Below are 21835 nucleotides of genomic sequence, written 5' to 3' on the forward strand. Positions count from 1 at the left end.
CTAGGTAAATCTTTGCTATGGAAGCTATTGTAAGGAGCCTTAATTACAGCTTGACTAGTCCTTTTGGGGTATGGCAGTGCACTAGCGCTTCTTTCATCATGACAGTTAAAGCTTACATACTATCACTATTTCCTTTTTCTAGGTGGTTTTGCTTGTAGTTACTGTTTCATTTTTGGTTAGTTTTCTTCTTGTTTTTTTTCTATAGAATTACAGAATTGCCTCTACAGATTTTTATGAGGTATTCTTATGATTTTAAATTTAAGGTTCCCATTTCCATTACTTATATAAATAAAAAAGCTTCCCATTCCTTTTAAAAAAAAAAAAAAAAACCTGAATTGGTGAATGGACGCTTCAATTGTTACATTTTAATTTCTTTGAATTAGCAAGATGTTATCCATTCTCAAAAGGTTCTAGTATTCCACTGATATGTTAGTTTACATAACACCTTTTCTCAAGTATATTTTCTGACATCTCTTTGCATGCATGCCTATAGTATTTCTAAGCTTTAAAAAATTTATTGTGTAAAACATAAATGAAAGTTTTTCTGATATCCTCATTTTCCTTATGCTTTTGGTACAGGTTTTCATGAATCTTGCTGCAGCCAGTTAGATCATCTTACGGGTCCTGTTTTGATGGAAAAAAGAAGGGATGCTTTTTTGCCCGAGATCTCTCCTAGTGGGTCTCCTCAGCCGTTTATTCCTATGCTTGCACCTTCACCATTGATACCCTTCACAAATACTACCACTCCAAAATTATCAGGTCTATTTAAATATACTTCTTAAAAATTATAGTAAAATCTTTATTTACATTGCATTCTTAAAGTTATATGGATTAAGAAGTTTGATCACATGTTGTGCTTTGTAATCTCTCTCTCTCTCTCTCTTCTAATGCAGGACTCTGTATGTTAAACTTCACTGCTGCGAAAAGCTTGCTGAGTACAACATCAGTAGATTGCTGGTCCGCTTTTGCACCGTTTCTGGCTAATGTCATTTGTTGTCCGCAGTTGGAAGCCACTCTTGCAATTATCATTGGTCAATCGAGTAAAGAAACCAATGTCCTTGCTTTAAATGGGACCCTTGCCAAATTTTGCCTCTCAGACATTGAGCAGATTTTGGTTGGTCAGGGTGCTAATTTTAATGTGACACAGATATGTTCAACTCATGCCTCAAATCTCACTCAAAACTCTTGCCCGGTCATTGATGTTAATGAGTTTGAGAACACTGTAGATACTTCTAAGCTTCTGGCAGCTTGTGCTGAGATTGATTCTGTGAAAGAATGCTGTAACCAAATTTGTCAGGGTGCAATATTAGAAGCTGCTACGAGGATTGCATTGAAAGCTTCTGAGCTATTGAGCGTTGATGGGCCCCATGTTTTACCTGAGCACTCAACTACTATAAATGATTGTAGAAGTATCGTCCACAGATGGCTGGCAAGTAAACTTGATCCTCCTCTTGCGAAGCATGTTCTCAGAGTACTATCAAATTGCAATGTTAATAAAGGTGAGTTTGGGGTAAAACATGGATGTAGAATAACCTCTCCAGATTATGTCTAGGTTTTTGTCTAAGACACCTTCTGACACTTAAAAGTATCCACAAAAGAATTGAGTACTTGTGTTAGAAGCATATGATTATGTGTGGGAGTACGTGGAGTATAACATACTTTTGAAAGTCACTATGCATCCATTTCTTTAGAAGATTCTTTTGTTAGTGCAAAGTCCAACTTTGGGTTCATTTCCTTATTCATGTACTGGACTGTAAACTTATAGACAACATTGATAGCTCCTAGATGGTCTCTTCTATCTGTCCTTGTGACTTCCTCACTCCTTTTATCATGGAAATTTATTAATTCCACATTTTTTTGTGTGGTAATTCTTGTTTGCTCTGTTTCTTATACATGTTTGATTTTTTATTCGTATGCCAATCCCTTCAGGTGGCCTCATCAATCTCATATTTCTTTTCTTGTGATTGTGCATCAGTTTGCCCCCTGAATTTCCCTGACATGAAGCATGTCGCAAAGGGCTGTGGGCATGGGATAAGTAACCAGACGGCATGCTGTAGTGCCATGGGAAGCTATGTCTCCCACTTGCAAAAGCAGAGTTTTATAACCAACTTGCAAGCTTTGGATTGTGCTGCATCATTGGGAACAAAGTTAAGGAAGTCAAATATTACAAAAGATGTATATGGCCTCTGTCATATAAGCCTCAAGGATTTCTCCCTTCAAGGTTCATGTTTTTTCTGGGTTCCCTTTTCATAATTAAACTAAATATGTTCTCTGTCACATTGACTTTAAGCTGATTCTGATACATGATTCTTTTTTCATTTTTCCATCTCGAAACGCTATGGAACAACAATTCAATGTCTCAGTTGGAACTCAAGGTAATGTGCATAATTCATATGCATTGTGGAATAATAAACTAAAGACAAAGAATCATTTAGTATGGTGCAGAAATTATTCATTTCCTTCTAGCTTATTTCCTTTCATTCTTTATAATGACCTTTTTTCTGCAGAAGGTTTGCCAATAGAACCTTTAGTTTCTAATCTAGATTTGTGTGAGTGAATGGATTAAATGTTATTACTTTCTGATTTCAATCTTGTAATTAGCTTGCATTTCTTTCTCCTTTTGGCTGAAGCAGAGGCTGGATGTCTTTTGCCTAGCTTGCCTTCTGATGCAACATTAGACCCGACTTCAGGAATAAGCTTCCTTTGTGATTTAAATGACAACATTGCAGCTCCATGGCCCACTACATCTCAAGTGCAAGCTTCTTCATGCAATAAAAGTATGTCCTGGCTATTATATTTTATTCATTTATATGGAATACCAAGTCTTTTAAATCTGTTACTTGTTCCTTCTGAAAATTAAATTGCTTTTTGCTAAAGGCTTATTTTGCGTCTGTTATATTTATCAACCTGACTTATTGGAATTTCAGCTATTAAAATTCCTGCACTTCCAGCAGCCACATCTGCCCAAAGTGGTAAGCACCCCTTCTTCTTTTTTTTCTTTTTTTTTTTGGGTTTTTTTTTTTTTGTGGGGTGGGGAGGGGGGAAGGTGTGGTGTAGCTCTCAATGTGAGTTAGATTTGTGCAATCCTAAGATGTGACTAAACTGGAATGGATGCCTAGGTTCATGGTTTTTTAACTAACAAGGATGGTAGAAATTTAATAGGTACAGCTGGTGGAGTCTGCCCGTCACTTGCATGGTGATGGCGTCCCTGCATGGGAACCATGGATGGGGTCCACCATCACGTGAGTGGAGGCCAGACGCCATTCATTGTATATCTTCAAGAATGGGAGCTGTCTTAATTGAGGTAGTTGTCATACAAAAAAGTTAGGCTTGTATGCCAATTTGGTCCTATCAAGTGGGTTATGAAGTATCAATTCCCGTCTACTTCATGAAAAGAACATGTAGAAGAATGGAATGGACAGTGTTGTGAAATTGTTTTATTCCAAAGTTTGATGGGCACCATTCTCCCTTAAAGGGGAGCTAAACCAAGATAAAGACAGAGAATTCCTATCACCCACTTTCTCTATACTTACAAACACAAAGAACTTATTTAGCTAAAAACTTGGAGGAAACTCTTCATAGTTGAAAACCAAACTTTTTGCATCCAAAGCTAAACATACTTTGTTGCTTTGAATTGTGGAACACAATTAATTCTCTTTTTGGTCACTAACCCTCCTTAACTTCATGCTAACTTGCTTTGCAGGACTTTATAATGACGATGTCATGCTTTTTCTGCTCATTGCTTCCTTAATGGTCCCTCTAATGCTATTGTAATCTTAAGAAGCTTTTTCTTGCACATTGCACCTTGTCAGAGTCTTCAAAGAGAAAAGGATAACTAGATGAAGTTATTTCCAAGAAGGTTTCTCTTGATCTGATCTGAGCCCTGTCAATTGAAGACAATTGTTTATTGGGCAGAGAATCTTGATTTTAGGTAATTTAGGATTGTGTTTCTGATCCTATTGATTCTTGATTCTTGTTTGCTGGTGTAATAAAATTTTTGTAAAGGAAATTAGGAAAATGAGGAAAGTGATATTGTAATTACCAATATTGAGATTGCCATGTAAATTTAGGTTTTAGTAGGAAAAAGCTCTTTTGCAACCTGTAAGTACTTTTTTCTAATCTAGTGTCCACCTTATATGGCCAATGCCTTTCTTGCCAGTGCTTTTAATAATGCTGTTCTATATATCTCTTTCACATTTAAAATGTTTTGTTATCTACTAGAGTTACTTGAACCTGAAATGCTTAAGTGCTTAAGCTGTATCTTCTTTATGATGAAATTAATTTTCAAAAGAGGGAAAAAGTTTCTATAGAGATTGAATTGAATGGGCCAAGCATGGGCTTCCATACAACCATCACAGAAAGTCTGGACACAACTCATGTCACAATTGTTGTCACAACTCTGTCGTGGTTGAGTGATGAAGAACAAGCTGTGGGTTCATATAAAAGTGTTAGACAATCATTCATATTTAGTGCCTGTTTGTTTCAATGTTTTCAACCCAAAAAGCCTGTTTTGAAGAAAGCTGGAGTGGAAAGCTTGTTTGGTTCAGCATAAAACACAACTTTTTGGAAAAAGTTGCGTTTTGGGCCAAGGCTGAAAACGTGCAGGCCATTATGGAGATTTGGAGGTCTATTTTAGAAAAAGTTCATGCGCATTCTCAGCTATCCGTTGGACTCTTCGAGCAATTACCAAATTACCCTTCAATAAATCATGTTAATTTCCTCAGTCTTTATGCTTGTTTCTCATTCCTCTCATCTCATCTCTCTGTTTTACCCTTTGCCCTGAAGCTCACTCACGCCTCTCATCTCTTCTCTCTGCTCTGCTCTGCTCTTTCCGTGCTGCTACAAACATAGCACCATCCAACTATCACCAGTCTACCACCACAACCCATTTCAACATTTGATAATCCAAACACAAAATCAACAAAATCAAACCAAAAATAACTCAAAATCAAAACAAAAGTACAAAACAACTTAAAATCAACTCAAACCCCATTGAAAAACCTATCCCAAACCCAACTCAAAATCAACCCAAAACAAAATCAACTCAAAATCAAACCCAAAATCCACAGAAAATCAACTCAAAATTAAACCATTAACTAAAAACCCATAACCCAAACCCAAAATCAAATACAAATCCAATGGTGGCAGAGACTTGAGGGATTTGAGAATTAAGGAGAGAGATGAGGGATTTCCTTATGTTTCAATCCTTCATCTTCATCATCATCATCATCTTCTCTTTTCCTTGTAGCTTTCGAATTTTCAAAAAAAAAAAAAAAAAAAAAAAAAGAGATGCAGAAACTTTGGGGGATGAGAAAGGGGCGGAGATTGTGTGGAATGTTTTGGAGGGTGAAGTGGTAGGGAAAAAGACAAAAGAAGGAAAAAAAGAGAAAAGTAAGGGCACGTGTGTCGAGGAAGTGGTAGGGAAAAAGAGGAAAGAAGAAAATAAAGAAAAAAAATAATAATTTAAGGGTACGTGTGTGGAGGAGAAAAAAAGAGGGAAAAAAGAAGAAGGAAATATGGATAAAAAAATAAAATAAAATAAGGGAAACATAAAATAAAGAATGAGAAATTAAAATTAAGAAATACTGTTACAATATTTTTACAATACTTTCACAATAAATTTTAAGTGGTAGGTTATTATTAGTTAATATTGGTGAGAAAAAAATAATTTATTTAGAAAAAGAAAAAAATAATTGTAATAGTATGTTCAAATTAAAATCAGTATAAATTATCACAATAAATCTTAAGTGGTAGGTATTAGCTAATATTGGTGAGAAAAAAATAATTTCACAATATTGATTTAAGTATGAAATAAACTTCCTTATATATACATTGTCATTTTTGGTAATTTATCATTCAAACTGTCACTTTTATTAGTGCTATCCAAACATTCAGCTTTTAAAAAAAACATTTTTTAACAGTTTTTACCAAATACTCAGCTTTTTGAAAAAACACTTTTAAATTATGCATTTTTTGAAAATTTCACTTTTTAAAAAGCATTTTTTCAAAAAGTTGAACCAAACTCACGCTTAATCATATAAGAGGTGTGATAAAAGTTATGGTCTTCGAAGAACTACAATTGTTAAGGAATGGGTTAGGGTGAACAATATCTCTTAGGACACAATAAATTTCATAAATTTCACAACTTTTTCAAAGTTGTTAATGTGACAAATTGTGATTGGTGTATTAAGTTATGTGGGATGTTTTACCTAAAATTCAAACCAAATTGTTAGGCATCAAAGTAAATGTTCATTATTCTTATTCCAATTTCTAATCCAAAAATGTTCCAGCGTCACTGATTAGATCATCCCAGCATGCTTGACTATAAGGCTATTGACAATTGGCTATTTGGATATCTTTCTTACTGAAGTGTTTGTATCACCCAACACTGAAATTGAAAGTTCTACTACTCTTTTTTCATTTTTTTTGCTATGTACTTAAAATTGATACTAACTTTAGCATTTTCTAATTTTTATGCATACACCAAATTTCTAAATTTTTATACATACACCAAATGTCAGATACTAAGTCAACATGCGTTGGATTAATATTGAAATATAAATTTCTGTATAGTCTGACACTATGTACAGCTTAACAATAATATGTCAAGAAAATTTTAACACAATTTAAGTCCCTCTGGTGGACTCTGTCCCCTCTCACATGAGCAAGATCTAGAGTTTAAAAAGGTAATTTCATTTAAAAGCTTAAAACTAGTGCAATGTTAGAGATAATCTTATTTATTTTCTAACAACTTATTAAAATGATAAATTTTGATTAAAAAAGATCGCTTTCACGTGGATCTATTATTAATTCATTGACATGTAACAAAAACAATATGTTATATCAACCGATGAGTAAAAAATTAAGAAAAACTTTCTTTTCCTACTTATTATAATTAATTATCTTTTATGCACAACTCTTTGTGTAACTAATATTAACTTTACATTTTTGTAGTAGTTTTTTTATTTTTTTTATTTTTTATCTACAGTAAAATAATTATCATGACTGGATGTGTTTGGATATTGCTTATTTGCTGAAAACTGAAAACTTATTGCTGAAAATACTATAGTAAAATAATTTTTAAAAGTGTTAATAGTGCCATGAGACTCAGCCAAAAACACAAACGCTAGAAATGCACACTGGCCGCTATCCAAACTCACACATAGTCTAGTATGCGTTTAACACAACTTATTTTAATATTATTGTGTAAAAAATATATTGAAACTTAAAAAGAAATGAGGTTTTAAAAACTATTTCTAAAAAAAAATTAATTAATTTGTTTTCATTTTTAACTTTAGGTAATCGCATACAGTGCCCACTTCACCGCCTTTAATAATGATTCTGAGTTCTAACAAAAGAATCTTTTGTATATTTCGAAGTCATCAATTAAAATTACTAAGTTAATTCTGTAGTCAAACTATGCAATAGATTCGATTTAACTACATAATTTAGTTTAATTATTGGGAGTAAGAGATCTGAGCATTGTGAATTAAATAGTCATGTATTTACACAATCTTCACAGTAAATGACTGGATCCCAACAATGAAACAGTTTGACAAAAGGTAGGAAAATAAATGTTGTTGTAATCTCTTTCATGAATACGTACGTACCTATTATTGGGCTTTATTCAGCCAGAGAGCTGGCGAATTATTATTATTTTTTTAAATATGCTACAGTGCCGTTCTATTAGTAGAACATTATTGTAAACATAGTATGTTCTAAAAAAACATAATATTTGACATTCGGAACATTTCATGGAGTATGTTATTTGGTGTTTGATGTGCGAAATGCTAGTGCTCTAAACCCCTTTCTCACTCTCACCAATATTTTAGTATTTGGTGTTTAGTGTTTGATGTGCGAAAGTTTCAAGTGCTGTCCTATCGAGAACAACTCAATATGCCTTAGCTTATCCTAAGTTCTAACAAAGGATATATGCCCTGTTAAAGGAAAATTGATTCGGATTCCCTTGTTCTGTTCTGTATAGGAATTGTTGTTGTGACTTCTCACTAATAACTTCTTGGATCAAAATTCCAGTTACTGACCTTTAAATTGACTATACTCCATTCATTGTAAAATAATTCTTTTAGTTTTGAATATTTATATGAGAAATGGTCATAAGTTATATGTTGCACATGAATCAGTCTTCTCCAAAATTAGATGTCAAGTTCCCTATTAATCATTTCTCATATCTTACAGAAACGAAAGTTTTATACAAAACTCACAAACTTTTATTTTAGTTGTGACATAATCTTTTCAAAAAATCTTATTGGGTTTCGAAAACAAAAAGGTAATAACATAAGAATTTCCTGTTAAAAAAAAAATCTTAGGATGTCCTAATTAAAGAGGAAAAATATATTTAAATTAAAAGTATCGGGTTGATTTGTTACGTAATTCATTACGTAATGCTTAATAGCTCATTCTATTTTTTATATCTTATAAAATTATTAGGTTGATTTGATTCTTTAGTGCAGATCGCATAAACCCAAAAAGTGAAATTATATACATACAAATATTTCCATCTGGTTTTGTTATTTTTATCTAAGAGTTGTTAGAATTCTTAAATCTATTAATTAAATAGGCATATCTTAACCCTTCAAATTATTATTATTTTTCCTTTACATGTTTGTACTCTAGTATTTGTTTTTTTTTTTTTTTTTTTTTTTTTTTTTTTTTAATCCCCTTTGTGGTGTAGTTCAAAGCTCCATCCCAACTTTCAACTTTTCAAATGGCCTCAAAACCCTCATCCATGTTCTAGTGGATGTCCTTCATCTAGAAAACCCTTACTATATATACTAATTTAAACAGTTATAATCATAGGCAAACTGGTTATACATATAACTAGCTCTCACAAACTCAGTGTTCTTCGTTTAGAAACCCCTCTGTATCTTATATATCAAATATCAAGCAGTATAAAAAAAGGGTAACTTTACTAGCTATCACAAACTCAGACTTCTTTGTGTGTGAGTGTGAGAGAGAGAGAGCATGGACACCATTGACAGTGAGCTCCATGAACCCATATTACAATCAAAACGACCAACACCAGTGACAGTGAGTTCTGAACTAGAAGAAACCCTATCCAACACCGAGATTTCAAACTTTAGCCGCCTAAAATCCGGTACATGGATTGAACTGAAAACTCTCTTTCGCCTAGCAGCACCTGCGGTAGTGGTTTACTTACTCAACAATGTCACTTCCATGTCCACACAAATCTTTTGTGGTCATCTAGGTAATCTTGAGCTCGCTGCTGCCTCTCTTGGTAACAATGGTATCCAAATATTCGCCTATGGACTCATGGTACGTATACCTCAACACTAAGTACTATAACCTCATCTCAATTTGTACATATTTTTGTTACACTTATAAGATATTACAACTTTGATAAAAGTGAAAAAGCAAGTCATATGCGATCGACACTGATTAATCTATTGATTGGCTAGCTTGGAATGGGAAGCGCAGTGGAAACACTATGTGGGCAGGCTTATGGTGCTCACAAGTTTGAAATGCTAGGCGTATATCTTCAGCGATCAATGATCCTACTCATGTGTACTGGGGTCTTAGTTATGTTCATCTACATCTTCTCCAAGCCCCTCTTGCTTGCTTTAGGTGAATCAAGTTCCATTGCATCCGCGGCTGCAATTTTTGTCTATGGTCTTATCCCACAAATCTTTGCCTATGCTGCTAATTTTCCCATACAAAAGTTTCTGCAAGCACAAAGCATAGTGGCACCTAGCTCGTACATCTCTGCAGCTACGCTAGTTGTGCATTTACTATTGAGCTGGATTGTGATTTACAAACTGGGCTGGGGATTGTTGGGTGCGGCATTGATGTTGAGCTTTTCATGGTGGATCATAGTGATTGCGCAGTTTGTGTACATATTGGTGAGTGACAGGTGCAAATACACATGGACTGGACTTAGCTGGCAAGCTTTTTCTGGGCTCTGGGACTTTTTGAAATTATCTACTGCATCAGCTATCATGCTATGTCTGGAGACTTGGTATTATCAGATACTTGTGTTGATTGCTGGGTTGCTCCAAAATGCTGAGATTGCTTTGGACGCTCTCTCCATTTGGTAAGAAAAGCCCTACTCTTTTCTTCTTGACCCCACTTGTGTGCTTGTGACCACTTATGTGCTTGTGTGGGTTGAGGGGAACTTAGAATATGCCCACAGTTTAGAGTTTAGCAAAAACACATTCAATTAAGTGTGTCTTGGATTTTGGGAGTAATTCTATCCCGATAATCACACTTTTTTATAAAAAAAAAAATTATTTTATACTAGCTTTTGCGCGCATGCTCAAAGACTCTTCTATTTTTTTGGTAAAAATTAATAATTTGTATTTATTATAATTTGGAATTACTATTTTTTCAAATCACAAATATAAAAAAAAAAAAAAAAAAAAAAAAAAAAAAAACTAAGGGTGTAATGAAATTTAAAAAAAAAAAGTAGGACAGAAGAAACAAATACATCGTGATGAAGTAAAAAAAAAAAAAAAAAAAAAGAATACGTAGGGTGAGTTTTGTAGATTAAAGGAGTTTTAAAATTATCAAAAGAGTAATCCTATTTTGTAGGTAGTTAGTGAGTAGAAGTAGAAAAAAGTAAGAGTTTATTAGAAGTAGGAAGACATTTACGTAGAAATAGGAATTTATAATTTTTGCCAATTTACTATTTTAGCCCCATTTTTAAGTTTTAGGTAGGGGTATTTTTGACAATAAAAAAAGCAATAACTAATTTTCTTTTTCCAATTTACTATTTTAACCTTATTTTTAAGTTGTTGGTTAATTAATTTAAAGGTATTTTTTGCAGGGAAAAAAAGTAATAACTAACTTTCTGAATCTTCTTAATATATACAGATAAAATAACAGATTATGAATAGCTATTTATTACTTTTACATAAACCACTTATCACGGCTACATGATAAAGCTGTGACACAATAAAAAAGTTTTATCATGGACTTTTTTCATTTTGGTTCGGACCACCAATTTTGGTCTCTTAGGATTTTTCGGATAAGGAGGACAAAATAAAGGGTAGAAGGTAGATCATGTCGAGTGTAATAATAGAGAAAAAGAGGTTGTTGGTTGAGGGTCAAATAGATCCGCTAGCTACCTGAACAACAATCGGTCAACTAAGAACTTTCTAATTTCTATTTATTCGGCTACCATTCCTTCTTTCATTCTTTTTTTTTTTTTTTTTTTTTTTGGCTGACTTGTTCACATGAATAGAAAGCAGGTAGTGTTTCACTTTTGTCTTGTACCCTATCACAATCATTTTTGTCTTTTCCTTAAAAAACAACCAAATTTAACTAACGAAGTATAAAAGGAATCACTACGAATAAGACAAATCATTTTATATATTATATATATATATATATATATATAATTAATGTGAACATAATTAGGAACACAAAAAGAAAGTAGTGACTGATTGGTCTGTTAGGTTTTTATATCTATGTATAATTAATGATTTTTTTTTTTCACATTTATTAAGTGGTCTATTATGATTAATACACAATCAAAGTAGTTTTAGTGATTTGTACATATGAAAGTAATGTTTCTTCAATATTCACTACTTATCACTCAACAATACTATGAACACAACAAATTTCACCAACTCTTTTCACAATATTTGAGGTGGTAGATTGTGATTATATAATATCAATTTTAAATGGGATCATAATTGACCTCACTTTTATGAATAATATTATAGGTACTACAAGTTTTGCTACATTGGTTCTACAAAATAATGTGTCATCAATTAGAAAAAACAATTCAGAATTTAATTATGAGGTAATTGAAATTCACCAATTACATTCATTACCACATCAGTATATAAGTTCTATATGGTAAAACTTATAATATTTTAGTATTTTCCCACTTTTATTATACACTAATGACTACTTACCACCTTACTCTATCAAATTTGACATATGTATTATAATGTATATACTTATGGTTTAGATTATCAAAAAAGTATATACTTTACAAGAAAGGTGAAAAAGATGGTGTAAAGGCTAACGTGAAAATTGAATGGGATTCTGGAAATCTAAAACATGCAGGCTTTTGAGTTTTGACTGTAACAAATACGCACTTTCCACAAAAGAAGTTTTACTGTGAGGTCAATAAAAAGAAAAAGAAAAAAGAAAAAAGAAAAGAAGAATATGATAGGTACTAATGAGTAGCATGATTTTGTGGTCGCAGCATGACCGTATCAGGATGGGTGTACATGATATCAGTGGGTTTCAATGCTGCTGCAAGGTTAGCATCTATGTGGTTTTGTGACAAATATAATTGCATATATAGTAACAACTAACATCATTAATTAAAAAATTGATATCTAACTGTACGTTTACTGCAAAATATATAAACAATATACTAGTGTAAGGGTGAGCAATGAGCTAGGAGCTGGACATCCAAAATCTGCGGCATTTTCTGTGGTGATAGTAACACTAAGTTCTGCCGTCATCGCGGTGATCTGCGCCATCCTTGTTCTTGCCTTGAGGCATGTCATTAGCTATGTATTTACGAGTGGTTCAACTGTGGCTGATGCTGTCTCAGAACTCTCTCCCTTCCTTGCCATATCTATCATACTCAATGGAATCCAACCCGTTTTGTCTGGTAAGAATTTTGGTCTCTCCAATAATAAATTGCTTGTAACTAGTACTTTACCATTAATTCTTGACTTTCTTGTGTTTGGTAATGATGTGATTCTCTATTTTTTTAGTTAATTATTTTCTTGTACTTGTTATTATATAGCTACAGAGCACATTAAAGTGTGACAACCTAGCTAGCAGTGCCAATAGTACGATATACCATAAAGAAAATAGAATTTTTCTAGCTACCACTTTGCTAAATCATTGCAGTTGAAAAATGCACACGCGTGACAATTTTTGATATTACTACATGTGGTCCATCAAGATATATAGGGTAAGCACAAAATTAAGCTGAGAACCCTTTAATCATATGTGTACGTAATACATACAGTAATACCTGACTTTTGTGAGTCACCACGTAGGTCATGCCTAAATTGGAAACCCTAATAATTGAAACAGTTTTATGATCTATATAGTGACTTTTGGGTAAGTGTAATTCCTTTGTTCCACATACATGCACACAAGAATACTTTCATTGAATAAGACCTAAAACCCTATTTCAAAAAAAAAAAAAAAAAACCAAAACCCAATAGACCAACCAAGGTTATGTATGTATGATCTTGTCTTGAATTTTCCAATCTAATATAGTCACTTTGGAGTGTGGTTTGTGTTCAATGAAAGTTATCACTGGACATGTTAGATTAAAGACATGTGTCCAATCTTGAACACATGTCCGAATTTTGACGTAGTGATAACTTTCACCGGACACAATCCCTTCCCGTCACTTTGTCACTGCTATTAGGAATTAAATAACCAAGTTAGAGCTAGCTTTTGAGTACTCCAAGACAAAATTGATGAAGTGTAGTTTTCATAGCAATAAAATACTCCCATTGAGAAAAAAAAAAAAACTAGAGTTCAAGTTCGTTTTTGCTAGGTAAGACAGTGATGTTTTCAATTCATTTAATTGGATCACCACAAGCAGACAAATCAGTAAGTTCAATTGGAATCAGTACGTAGCTAGTAGCTAGGCATCAAGAATGTTTGTTCTATCTTACTTTTATCTAACTAATAAAAAAATTTGACTAAGTGACTAAAATACGAGATTAGGTGTTTGCTTGCATGCATGAGCATATTTTTATCAGTTTATTTGTTTTAAAAAAAATTTGAGCATAAACAAAACAAGTTTATATATATATATATAAAACTCATCCAAAACAAATTCCGATGAGATTGATAATGTAAAGACTGCATGCATGACAGCTTTCTCAGGTTATTCAGAGTCAATTAGCTTTAGACATGATTCTAGGATGCAATGCACCCAGTCTATATCTTCATAATAATATTAGCCATGGAAAAATTTAGCTTTTTGCTGAACCTAAACTTGCACTGACCAACAAGCTGTACAAATTCTTATGCTATCTTTGTTATTCAATGAACATGTTCTTGTACTCTATTGTCTATCCTTTTCTCGACTGAGTGATCTACATTTTACAGGTAAACAGCCAAAAATACTCATTTAACTAACACAGATAATGAAGAAATCTAATAGTCAAGTCTTTTAATGGTAGTGATGGACTAGTTGTTGAACATCTCTCTCACATTGCTGGAAGTTATCTTCTAATTAAAGATCGTTATTATTACTAATATTATTCCTAAGAGTAATGCTAAACAATCATTAAACAAAACTTTATTGATAAGCAAGGAGGCATCATTGATGAGGCTAAAAGAAATAAGTGGCTCCAAATGTTGTGAAATAAATAATTCATGTAAAGAGGGAAGGTAATCGAGCTGCACCTGAGCTGGATGGATATGCAGAACATAGGACTAGGAGTGCATGCCACATGGAATATTTTGTGTAAGATAAAAGTTTTTTTTTTTTTTTTTTTGAATTTTTATAATTTGATAATTAGGGAGGAGGGAGTTAAAGTTTTGAACTGTGAACATTTCCGATAAAAATACTAAAAAATATTAGTTGAGTTATAAGACTTATTAAGAAATTGAGACAATGGTGTGCATTTAAAATGTATATTACTGCATACTTTGCATGTCAAATGTGAATAACATATAGATGTCAGGAATTTTTTAAAGATATATATGATAGGAGGTAATTAGTGCCATTCTAACATATTAAATAATTATTTGAATAGGTTTTTTTTTTTTTTTTTTTTTTTTTTTTTTTTTTTTTTTTTTTGGTGATTAGTGACACATTAACTTGTAAGACTTATATAGTAGAATTTTTAATATCCCTATTATTTAAATAATCTTATGACTTACCCTTAAAATGTTATATAATTAATTTATATTATCATATATCCACAAAAATTGGGTATGTCAGCAACTATTTGATAAACTAAAAAAAAGGTAGAAAATAGAAATGTAAATAGTTTTCATATTTTTCAAGGAGTGGCTGTCGGCTGTGGATGGCAAGCATTTGTTGCGTACGTTAACGTGGGGTGTTACTACATTATTGGTATCCCATTGGGTGCAGTACTTGGCTTTAAATTCGACCTTGGAGCTAAGGTATGACCAATTATTTACTCTTACTATTACCTTTATTTTTGAGTTAACAGTTCCTTTATTTACTCAATTATGTTTTTGGTGTAGGGCATTTGGTCTGGGATGATAGGGGGCACTTTTATACAGACTCTCATTTTAATTTGGTTCACATTTCGGACAGATTGGACTAAAGAGGTAAATTCAACAACCAAAGTAATAATCACATTAACATATACAATATTAAATTTTAACTCGTTTCTTTTTGATAATAATTAAAACAACTTGGGTTTTACTACAAGTCTATAAGTGAATAGTGATAATGACAAGTAATTCTAATACCAGTCCAAATTTCGGCGGACTCATAATGACAAGGACTAACAATGATTTACTTATCAATCAAAGGGAAAAAAAATTAATTATTTGCTTAGTGGAATAATTATGATGATGGCCTCAAATAAATATATAACGAAAGATAAAGACTCAACTAACATTCTTATTTTGACTAGTTTGTTAGTTGCTCAAATCTTGGTAAAAAATCCAAGACTTTGTAATTCGGTTGACACTGTTTAATATTCTAATATAGACATTTGCAAATTCCCTCTCTACTGTTGTAGTTATTGAATTATTTAAATTAGCAAGAAAACATTTATTGCGATGCTGATTAATTATTTGTATTTTTGACAAGTAGGTAATTCAATTTTCCAAATTGGTGATCATTTGTATATTGAACTCTAAAAATTTTCAGGTTGAAAAAGCGAAGTTGCGTTTGGATAAGTGGGAAGACAAGAAGGAATCTCTTTTGACGGATTAACCCACTCTTTTCGCATCAAGTTACAAGCCTTTGCGTGCATGGAAAATGGGATCTTTTCCAACCGATAACCATCAAAGTGTTCAATTTTCAATTTTCAATAAGCTCATCATGATGCTTCATGAGGATCCTCACCAAATTTGGTGCCACTGGCTTAGTCAGATTATTAACACTGCATTGAATTTCAATTTCTGATTTTTTGTTCTTGAATTTCAATTTGACTCATTATTAGTCGTTTATTCGAGCTGAGAATTTGAAGGACAAAGAGGCCAGTCATTAAGGAAAATGTCCATCCAAAAAAGGAAATGGCGTTTATTGTGTCCAACTAACTTTTTTTTTTTTGACAAAAGTGATAGAAGTGTCCAACTAACTTAAAATGGGCTCTAATTAACAACCCAGCTACATTAAACCTTTCCAAATATGTGAGCCACAACATCCACAGTCCAATTTTTATATACAACTAAAAATTTTTATAACTCCAATTTTAAGGAGTTATAATCTCAATTTATATGTTACAATGAATCCTAAATAAGGTAAATATAGGAATTATAATCTAGGATTAGAGATATATTGGCTGAATAAAATAAATCTGCCTTTTAGGCCAATATACATAAATCTAATATCTTTAACATTGTCATAAAACGTCATATTCAAATTTAAAGATTAATTGTATCATAATACATTTTTCCCATTACTTTGAAAAAAGATTTAAGAATACTATATATATTATATTGTTTACCATAGTCTCTATATATGCTGTATTAATTTTCTAAGAATGTATTGTGGTATTGATATTTTATAACGATAACACATGTATAAAAAAAATTACGAATATATATTATTTCAACAAGTATACAAAGAATTTTTTTTTTTTAAAACTGTTTGGTACAGTCATGTCGTGTGAGAAGGAAATACGACATCATTTGAACACCCGCAATATTATATAATTACAACAAAGTGAGTTAAAAAATAAGCTCCAATAAGCTTATAAACCTATGGCTAGAAAAATTAGTAATTGCTACAGAAACTCTCATGGCATCTCCAAACCATATTCGATATTTTTGACACAATTATTCTTATTCTCTTTCTTTTCTCCTTTCTTTTTCTCACTACCCCACAGAAAAAAAATAGAAAGCCTGAGCTCAATATGAACAAGTGGCCTTTGATGGGTGTCTTAACTCCAAAGCTAGCTTTTCTCCTTTCTTTTTCTCACTACCCCACAGAAAAAATAGAACGCCTGAGCTCAATTTGACCAAGTGGCCTTTGATGGGTGTCCACTGTCCAACTCCAATGCTGAATAGCAAGAAAGTGTGAGCAGGGTTAAAAAAGAAAGAAATATGAATAATGACAGAGAGCCAAATGAACCAATCTGGCAATCTGTATAGGTAAGAGATATTTTTTATAAATTTAAAAAAAAAAAAAATCTAAAGAGACAGAAAGGAAAGGTTCTTAGAGAGAAGAAAGGGAATAAAAAAAAAGACCTGAAATAGAGAGAATAAGAAAGGTTGTTGAAGAATGTATTTAAAAATTGAAGACTAGAAAAAACTATTTTTTAAACTAAATTTGATTGAAATTTTGAGTGAACTACTAGAAATACTCTTGCAGATTACAATGATGGGTTCTAGCTTTTGGAATCCCATTCCGACAGGGAAAAAAGGACATATGAGAAGAAACCAAGAATCTGTCTAAGTGAATAAGAAGACAAGAAAAAAAAAAAAAAAAATATATATATATATATATATATATATATATGGATAATGGATTTGATTGTATGGGAGAGGAACGGAGACAAGAAGTAGAGAACAGCCAAATAATTTTTTTTTTAATATTTATTAGGCACATAGAAACGATCAAAGTCAAACGGATTATAAAGAGTGATTTCAAAAGCATAAATTTGGTGTAATCTGTGTTTTCTTCCAGTTGGTTTGATTTTATCTCATACATTAATAATTAAAAATAAAAACCACAGTTTTAGTCATATTATCAATGAAAATTGGCTATTGTGCATCTTTTATGCAATTTTTATATACATATTCTTGGTGTGTTTTGTTAATAACATAAATGATAGTTTTTTTGTTTTTTGTTTTTTTTGTTTTTTTTTTTGTTTTTTGAGGGGGAACATAAATGATAGCTAATTGAATATTTATCCTGATATTAATTTGTTTCATTGGATGAGAAAAACAATAAAGTTTATGGATTAATGGGATCTTAGAGGTGTTTCATATTTTGGTAAAAAATTTGATTCCCAAACCAACAAGGAGAAAGTATTAATTTATAATTAAATTAAATAGATGTTATCTCTATATATTAAGAGGATTCAAAAAGTTATTATTATTATTATTATTTTTCAAAAATACCCCTAATTTAATTAATTTATAATTATTCTTAAAACATAAAAAAATGAGGTTAAAACCGTAAATCAACAAAGATTGAAAACAAATGTTATTGGGTTATTGGGTTATTAGTCGTTTGGCTTAGGATAATCTTTTAGGGACCTAGAATAGTTTGAGGGAATGTAAATGCTTGTGGAAGTATGATGGAATCTCTATATATTAAGAAGATTAAAAAAGTTAGTTATTATTATTTGTACTTCCAAAAATACACCTAATTCAATTGACTTATCCTTATTCTTAAAACACAAAAAATAAGGTTAAAACCGTAAATCAACAAAAATTAAAAACAAAAAACCTACCCCATGCACACAACCAAAACTACCTCATGTTCTATATATATATATATATATATAAACTACCCAAAAACTACAAAAAAAGAATCTCATTGCATGTACGAAGCGCATATGATGAGAAGAAAGTATTAATTTTTAATTGAATAGATGTTATTGGATTATTAATCATTTGGCTTAGGATAATCTTTTAGGGGCCTAGAAAATTCCCAAGTATTCTCATTACTCATTACAAATAGTTTGAGGGAATGCAAATGCTTCTGGAAGTATGACAGAATGGTGCCTAATAACAATTTTTAGACTTCAAATAGCATCTTCTTATTTTTCTTTTTCTCTTTTAATTTCCTTGTGTTAGGATTTAATTTTAATTATACATATAATTAAAATCCTACTTCTTAAAAAATTATCATTAATACTAGTACGCACGATGCATGTAATTTAAATAAATAAATAAATAATCAAAGCAATATAGTTATGATCGTAAGAAACTAATGTTAAAGAGATGTATCATGTATGTTTTTTTTCACAAATTCAATCCTTATAATATATATAATACTAGATTTTATAAGTCATGATAATCTAAACATTCTGCCCATATTTGTTAAAAAACAGTAACAGAGCAACATATCTAGTGAGAGAGTACCTATTACACCAAAACGATATCGTTTTGTTGCAATTGGTAATTGCCCTTTTCTAAGTGAGGGATAAAATCCTCCCTTAATCTACTTATTATTATTATTAGTAAAAGGTAGAGATTTTACATATACACTTCTAGTTTGCGCAATACTATTGTTAAAAGCAAAAAGAAAAATATGTTTTTTTTTTTTATAGGAAAAACAAAACAAAAATATGTTGAGAAAGAGAGAGGTGCATGGGTGTCTTCCACCAGTGTTTTTGGCACTCCACATGTGCTTCCAAACAAACTTTACCTCCACAATTTTGTGCTGGTCCAAAAAAGTTTAAAGGTCTCTTTCTTATTTATCATGTGTCTAGGGCTGTCATTTCAAGTGTCAACGCTCTGTTTAATGTTTTTTCTAGATGCTCTCCACCTTGATGGTTTTACTGTCTTTTAACTTGTGCTGCAAAGAAGTTTCATGAGTTAGAATAAAAAAATAGATAAATCAAACCAAATACTAAACCAACTTTTTTTTTTTTTTTATAAGTTTAAATCATATTTCTTGTAAAAAAAAATTCACATTTCTTATCGCTTCTAATAGATATGTCCATTCAAATTTCCCTTCTATAATATCTCACATGCTTCAACGACAAAAATTTATTAAAAAAAAATGTAGTAATTAAGAGTGTGTTCTAATTAACTTAATTGGTAAAAAAATTTATGATCGAATAAGTAAGGGTCATCAAATCCCATGACCCATGGGCTGGCCCAATAGCCCGCCAGCCCACCAGGCTCATGGGTAACCCGACCCAGTAATATTGAAGTCCGTGGACAACCCAGTAGCTCAATGGGATAGGTTATGGGTTGGTTTCTTTACCCATGGGCGCTTGGTGGGCTGGCTCATTAACTTAGCCCATTAGCTCGACTCGGTAGTTTGACTCATTGCCCAAAATTCATAACCAAATTACCTGACTCATTGCCCAAAATTCATAACAAAATAATTTGGGGGTTGGGGGTGTGAGGGATTGAACTTTAGAAACATAATTAATTAATGTTTTTTCTTTAATGCAATTAGTGTCTTAACCATTTATTTTAGAAACAAATACATACAAAGGAGAGAGAGAATAAGATTCTAATACAAAACTACACTACAAAATCTACTAAAAAATCATGGTAACTTTTAAGGAATAATGAGGTAAGTTATATTACATACAACTTACTCATTTGATGTTTTAACTTGATAATAAATAATAATATCACATAGTAGATGTCGTAGGCCCCTCACAATGCTTTCCCAATTACTTGTCTAAAATGAAGTTGGATTTTTTATTATTATTTTTTTTTTATAATGTCACATAGCAGATGTCCATGGATTCCTATCAATTGGTATTAGAGCCAATCACCACGTTGAGTAATTGGATGTAGCTCATTGAGTATGAGATACCATCGGGTTAGTATCGCTAGAGTGAGCCGTTGTGGACGTCAGCTACGGAGTGTGGTTGTATATTTTGATCCTAATATCCCACTTGGATTAAATATAAACTTAACCATGCGTTTATAAGTTCTTGAACACCCTCCCCTTGCAAGCCCCTTTTCAAGTGTGAGTTCTATCCATGGGTTCCTAACACCCATTTTTTCCCACTAATTCAAAGTTTAAAAACACTACTTGTTTTGTGGAGAACTGCACGCTTAAAACTCTAGGCATCACTGGTTATTTAGCAGTTTCCTGATAAAACTACCACTCTCCAACCATCCTTGGTTATTTCTCCTTTATCTAGATTCAAGTTACACGGAGTTAGATTTTTGCCATAATGATATAAATAAGAATATTAGTTTATCCAATATTTTAAATCGTAGCCAAGGATTCCCATCAAAGGTTACTTTCTTTGCACCAGGTTAGGATTTTCTTATTGTGTAATTTATACATGTAACATGTGGATTTATCTTTAGTTACGTGTTCACGATTGACTTCACATAGTTCGCTCAATAAGATCTTTTAGATTTGATTAATTTATACATGTGGATTTATCTTCAGTCATGTGTCCAAGGTTGACTTCACATAGTTCACTCAGTAAGATCTTTTAGGTTTTTTTTTTTTTTTTTTTTTTTTGTATTTATTTTATTGGGTGAAACCTTTTTTTTTTTTTGAATTGTGATGAACAGTTTATGAGTGAGATTGCTTTGCCATTAGAGTCCAATACCCTTTAAACAGGGGTGACATTTTTTTGGTAGTCTATTTAGTTTACTGTGTTAAGAATTGTTGGATTTTTTGCTTTTTTTTTTTTTTTTCCCCTTTCTTTTTTAATTAATTTTGATGAACAGGTTTTGAGTGGATTGCGTTGTCATTGGAGTCCAATATGCTTTATATGGGGAGTAAACTGTAAACATGAAATTGTGGGGTTTGTGCAGGTTGTTATCTACCTTCTTTTTATTTTTCGGTTTATAGTGTATTTTTCATTTCAGTTAATTTGGTTTGGATGTATATATTCATCTTCTACATTGGCAGTTTTGAAGTCAAATATAAAGGAATCACCCGCTGATGCGATTGTGTTTATTTATTTTACTTTATTATGAAAGTGAATAAAAATTATAATCTGAAAAAAAAAAAAAAAAAAAAAAAAAAAAAGGAATCTTTGAGCATGCATGT

At 31.8% G+C, this 21835-nt stretch overlaps 2 protein-coding genes across 6 annotated transcripts in view; both read left to right on the forward strand.

Moving 5' to 3' along the window:
* Positions 1-21835, forward strand: part of LOC126727112 (uncharacterized GPI-anchored protein At1g61900-like) — a 70607-nt gene that overhangs the window by 3412 nt on the left and 45360 nt on the right. Inside the window, exons 2-9 of one of the 5 annotated variants that reach the window (XR_007656152.1) lie at positions 580-759; positions 894-1499; positions 1976-2221; positions 2364-2375; positions 2634-2777; positions 2928-2972; positions 3163-3304; positions 3704-4144. Coding sequence is in view for 2 of the 5 variants with exons in the window: in XM_050432617.1 (XP_050288574.1) it covers positions 580-759; positions 894-1499; positions 1976-2221; positions 2364-2375; positions 2634-2777; positions 2928-2972; positions 3704-3774 (1304 nt within the window). In the remaining 3 variants the exon portion in view is untranslated. Of the gene's footprint in view, positions 1-579; positions 760-893; positions 1500-1975; positions 2222-2363; positions 2435-2633; positions 2778-2927; positions 2973-3162; positions 3305-3703; positions 4145-21835 lie in introns of those variants that run through there. The other 4 variants (XR_007656153.1, XM_050432617.1, XR_007656154.1 and 1 more) reach the window with 4 other exon arrangements.
* On the forward strand, positions 8718-16099 carry LOC126727111 (protein DETOXIFICATION 40-like). The gene is made up of 7 exons (XM_050432616.1): positions 8718-9294; positions 9438-10069; positions 12194-12250; positions 12372-12610; positions 14987-15105; positions 15190-15276; positions 15827-16099. Exons 1-7 carry the CDS (start codon positions 8983-8985, stop codon positions 15890-15892), a joined length of 1512 nt encoding a protein of 503 aa, XP_050288573.1. The 5' UTR covers positions 8718-8982; the 3' UTR covers positions 15893-16099.

This window comes from Quercus robur, chromosome 5 (genome assembly GCF_932294415.1).
Source record: "Quercus robur chromosome 5, dhQueRobu3.1, whole genome shotgun sequence".
NCBI lineage: Eukaryota > Viridiplantae > Streptophyta > Magnoliopsida > Fagales > Fagaceae > Quercus > Quercus robur.